The 5,000-nt window shown below is 45.9% G+C and overlaps 1 protein-coding gene across 5 annotated transcripts in view; it reads left to right on the top strand.

The window, feature by feature from the left end:
- The first annotated feature begins 1,243 nt into the window (after nt 1-1,243).
- The window catches only part of LOC134185583 (transcription factor RFX3-like), a 4,078-nt gene continuing 321 nt past the window's right edge, over nt 1,244-5,000 (top strand). The window contains exons 1-10 of one of the 5 annotated variants that reach the window (XM_062653404.1): nt 1,244-1,310; nt 1,644-1,991; nt 2,251-2,673; nt 2,736-2,855; nt 3,290-3,509; nt 3,571-3,692; nt 3,877-4,141; nt 4,201-4,713; nt 4,771-4,840; nt 4,899-5,000. The exon at nt 4,899-5,000 is cut by the window's right edge and continues 321 nt beyond it. In XM_062653404.1, the coding sequence (XP_062509388.1) occupies nt 1,660-1,991; nt 2,251-2,673; nt 2,736-2,855; nt 3,290-3,509; nt 3,571-3,692; nt 3,877-4,141; nt 4,201-4,713; nt 4,771-4,840; nt 4,899-5,000 (2,167 nt within the window). In that variant the 5' untranslated portion in view covers nt 1,244-1,310; nt 1,644-1,659. Of the gene's footprint in view, nt 1,363-1,393; nt 1,992-2,086; nt 2,182-2,250; nt 2,674-2,735; nt 2,856-3,289; nt 3,510-3,570; nt 3,693-3,876; nt 4,142-4,200; nt 4,714-4,770; nt 4,841-4,898 lie in introns of those variants that run through there. The other 4 variants (XM_062653402.1, XM_062653403.1, XM_062653401.1 and 1 more) reach the window with 4 other exon arrangements.

The following is a 5,000-nucleotide window of genomic DNA, read 5'->3' as shown; positions in this document are numbered from 1 at the left end:
CATGTTATGTCTAGATGTTGTAATAGAGTAACAGGTTGAGATGCATCTTTCGTTTGGAATCCGTTCAACAGCAATGAATCAAACATATGCAAGCCACTGCTGGTATTCCTGTTTAGATTGTGTGTGTGTGACCCTTGACCAATAGAGACAATCACATTAGTTAGCCAATTAGTGTCAGGATGTGGAGTGAACATTGGGAAAGATTTTGCACCACACCTTTTGCTAAGTGCAAGTCGGTTCCAATTGCATGTTACTTTCAGAATGAGTAATAGTTACTACTGTCTATATGATATGATATGATATGATGTGATGCTAAATTTTAGTGACTATGCATATAGTGGTGAAAGGGTGGCCAACAACAGCAGCTTTAGTTGCAGTCGGACAAGCCCTACACATACTACAATCAACTATTGCAAAGAGATGGACAACCAGAGATGTGCTGATGTAATAGAATGCTTCAGTTGTTTTTTCTGTGTCAGTCAGTTTACCTAATGAAACTATTTGACCCTTCCCACTTCTATTCTTGGGAACATGAGGAAGCTAAGACTTTCCCCAATTCATGATAGGAAACCCTTAAAGCACTTCCGGAGTCTCAAGGAATGTTGCTACAAGCGTTTCATAACGGCTGGGTGTCGCCATCAAATTCAGTCTAGCATTTGACACTAAACACTAGAGAACTGAACAGAACATGTACAGTGACAGCAAGGTGATGCTGCAGTTGGAAGTTTCAAAAGGCAGACTCAATTCCGCAACAAAGAGGCCACCTGCACAAAATTCTGTGCACAACAGAGGAAGCACTGGCAGCATGAGCTCGTACAGCTCCACCTCTAGCAGCCTTGGAGGTCAACACTGGCTACAACCCGAGTCTTCGGCTTCTAATTATGACTTGGAAGCATCAGGAATACGAAGTCCTTTCAGTCCATTCAGCTCAGGTAGCTCAGTATTCAGCCCCTACAGCCCATGTTATTCAGATGAATCCGATACAATGGCTTCAATCGACTACACCGACTACAACTCTGGTGGTTGTGTCATTGAATTCAATGAAACACAGCAGAATATGAATGAAGAGAATAAGAAATTGCAAGAATTGGAGTTGGATGTCGTGCAAGCGCTGCTAGACGACATCATGACACGAACGAGGTACGAAATGTGATGCGATGTTGGGGTTGACGCGGAAACCTATAGACATACGGGTATACGTGATTTCAGATCATGATATACGGGCATTCCTAAACAACCAATCACAGATTGTTACGCCATTTTGCTGTTGGCTGGCCAAGAAGCACCAAGGAGACACCAAGGCGACGACGGTTGGCAAGACGACCGCCTCTCCCTTTTGTTCCTAGCGCCCAGTAGGCGTATGTAAGACTCGATTCGAGTATCAGACGCGACGCGCGATGCGCCGGATCGAATTTCACGTCGACGTTCCGCGTAGCGCGTTTGGAGCGCGTTCGGCCGCCGCCATGGTTGTCTTGAGCGCGAAAACGCAGAAGTGGCGCTTTTGTGGATGGCAGCAGCCGCGTTTTGTTGTAAATTACAGCGTTTCCATTTGATAGGAGAGGTGCTAGCGCATGTGTGATTTCCATGCAACGCGTTGTGTCATGCTCATTAGCGCTGATTCGTATTTGTTGCATTCTTTCCAGCGATTCTGTGTCTAAGATGAGTGAAACGGGCAATGCAGTTCTGTCGGCATCGTCGCCGCAGCCGAGCCCCACCCAGCAACCAGGACTTTCTGCCCAGGAAACGGCTCACCAGTTTGTCCAATCACAGTCTGCCGTGGTCCACTTATTACCCAATCAGCATCTCGCGCAAACTCGACCGGAAATGGTTGTTGTCCCGTCCGCAACCGCCGCACCACAATCGCAGCCTACGGTCGTTCAATTCGGTCCAGGCCAACCTAAAGCGATCTCAATCGCTCAGTTCTCTCAAAGCCAACATAAATCAGTGCCTGTCATCGACAACAGTGTTGCAGAGGCTCTCATCAACAACGGGTAAGACTCATTGACAGTTGCGTTTCTAAGCAACAGAGCGGTCAAAAAAACGTGGTTGCTGTGGATACCTTTGTGTTGTCATGAGCCCAATTTAGCGCCGCATCCTTCGCATTCGTTTGCGCTTCCCCCGCTGTTATCCTCATTTTATCTCCAGCTTGCATGCCATGGATGTAGAGACTGTAGGCATGAGGTTGTTAGCTTGTTCACTTTTATTGCCATTTCTTCTACTGACATTTTTGCCCATTTTTTCCTCTTCTAGCAAAGTCATCGTGACATTTGCTGATGCAAGCTCTTTGCAACAGAGTCAGCCTTCTATGTTCGGCTCTTCCGCGCCAATATCGCGTCCCATTCCTGCTCTACTCGTCACAACGCCGCAACAACAGCAACAGCAGCATATCGCTCATCTTCCGCCTCCTTCTGCCTCTTTCCTGCATTCGGATCCGCAGGGCTTCGCTCGTCATCCGCACACAACACCTGTCACGCGCGCTGCTCCTCAGACGGTCCAATGGCTTGTGGACAACTATGAGACAGCAGAAGGAGCCAGTTTGCCTCGTTGTTTGTTATACAATCACTACATGAAACACTGTCAGGCGACTGGTTTGGAAGCAATCAATGCAGCGACTTTTGGAAAACTCATTCGCTCAGTTTTCTTGGGTTTGAGGACGAGACGTCTTGGCACAAGGTGTGACATCCGTCGTTGCTGTTCATGATTGTGTGTTTTGACGTGCTTTTTTTGGCTAATAGAGGAAACTCCAAGTATCATTATTATGGCATTAGAGTCAAGCCTAATTCTCCACTAAATTCTTTATTGCAAGAAGAAGATATGGTTGCAAGACAGCCAACACAGATGCAACAAGCTAAAAGGTTAGAAAACAACCATGTTTTGAAACATACATCCTCCTAATACATAGTCATTGAGTTAATTAAATACATTGCGAGATGCATCCCTCCAATACAATAGTCTAGTGTATTGTGAGATGCATCCCTCCAATACAATAGTCTAGTGTATTGCGAGATGCATCCCTCCAATACAATTGTCTAATGTATTGTGAGATGCATCCCTCTAATACAATAATTTAGTGTATTGTGAGATGCATCCCTCCAATACAATAGTCTAGTGTATTGTGAGATGCATCCCTCCAATACAATAGTCTAGTGTATTGTGAGATGCATCCCTCCAATACAATAGTCTAGTGTATTGTGAGATGCATCCCTTCAATACAATAGTCTAGGGTATTGTGAGATGCATCCCTCCAATACAATAGTCTAGTGAGTAAACATTGTTGCTTGTTTTATAGGTACAAGGATGGCAATGAAGTTACTGCCGCTAGCACTGGTGGATCTAGTCAACAGTCTGACCCTCAGTCTCATCACAGTGCTCACATGGATTACTTAGGACCTGTCAATCCCGTGTTGCCTCCATTTGGCGAAATCGAAGCAAGTGATGTGAAGCTTCTCGAAGGTCTGACAGAGAACGATCTGAGTGACTTTACAGCCGTGTATAGAGAACACTGTGAGGTAAGATTACAAGGTCACATACATGCCTTGATCGTATTGTATGAATTCTATATCATTATAGGCTGTTATGGACGTAATTGTTAATCTCCAGTTCAATTTGGTTGAGCCGTTGTGGAGTAATTTCTGGGGTGGATCGGGTGCCGGTTGTGGAGAGTTGAGTAGCGGTGGTGACCTTCCAATGAGGTAATTCACAGACAGGCACTCGACGGCAAACAGATCAACAGAATTAGACAGACAAACAAGAGACAGACAGATCTCAACCGACAAAGCAATAATTTATGACGTCATAATGATGACGTCACTTCCGGGTTGATATGAGCATGCCGACTCGTTGTTTAGCCTTGTTGAGCGTTTGTGTTGTGTTTAGTATGGAGGCGTCTCTTCTCGACACTCAGAGATTTCGTCTTCCTAAGGGAAAACTCGTTTTGCTTTGCGACATTCCCGAAGTCGTTCACTACTTGCAACAGTGTGACTACATGCTGTATCAGACCATCATGGAGACGCTCATTCCAGATGTGCTGAAACCGATTCCCGGATCGCTCACACAGTCACTCAGAACGTTCGCCAAGAACCTGGAATCATGGATGAAGTTGGCAGTGAAAGAACTGCCGTCGAAGTTTGTCACAGCTAAAGTACGTTTCACCTCTCGCAACCGTCAAACAAATTCTCTGAGTGTGTCTTGTGTGTGTAGGTTTCCGCAGTCGTTGCGTTTGGTCAGAACCTTCGTCGCTACACATCACTCAACCATCTCGCGCAAGCTGCACGCGCCGTATTGCAAAACTCTCAGCAGATCACTCAGATGCTCGTGGACTTAAATCGAGTTGATTTCAATAACATCCAAGAGCAAGCTGCGTGGGTGTGTCAGTGTGAAGACACCACCATCCAGCAGATACAGCAAGATTTCAAGCAGACGTTACAGCAACAGAACTCAATTGAGCAATGGGCACTGTGGCTTGACGGCATTGTCGGTCGCACTCTGCAGCAATATGAAGAGCAGCCATCGTACTCGAAAGCGGCACGACAATTCCTACTCAAGTGGTCGTTCTATTCGTCGCTCATCATTCGTGACTTGACGCTAAGAAGTGCTGCCAGCTTTGGATCGTTTCATCTCATACGTTTGCTCTTCGACGAATACATGTTCTATCTGGTCGAGCATCGTATTGCCATGGCAACACAACAAGTACCTTTAGCGGTAATGGCAGAGGTGAGACAAACTGGCATCTTAACACCACGATAGTATCCACTAATGTATCGTTTGTAGTATGTGGGCTTGTCCGACCAAGACTTCACGCAGGCAAATGATATCACAAATGGTCGACCTGAAGTGAATGGTGAGAACTCTTATTTGCTACTCTTTTTCAACCTCTAATTGATAGTGTATCATTACAGGCAAGGAACGCAGTGACAATGGAGACGATGCTGCCGCATCTTTCCTATCAGGCAACACCGGAGAAGATGAGACTCCAGCAAAACGAGCGAGACTATCGGAAG

This window comes from Corticium candelabrum, chromosome 10, assembly GCF_963422355.1.
Source record: "Corticium candelabrum chromosome 10, ooCorCand1.1, whole genome shotgun sequence".
Classification (NCBI taxonomy): Eukaryota; Metazoa; Porifera; class Homoscleromorpha; order Homosclerophorida; family Plakinidae; genus Corticium; species Corticium candelabrum.
The sequence above is the reverse complement of the archived record's forward strand: the minus strand, read 5'-3'. Positions and strand labels throughout refer to the sequence as shown.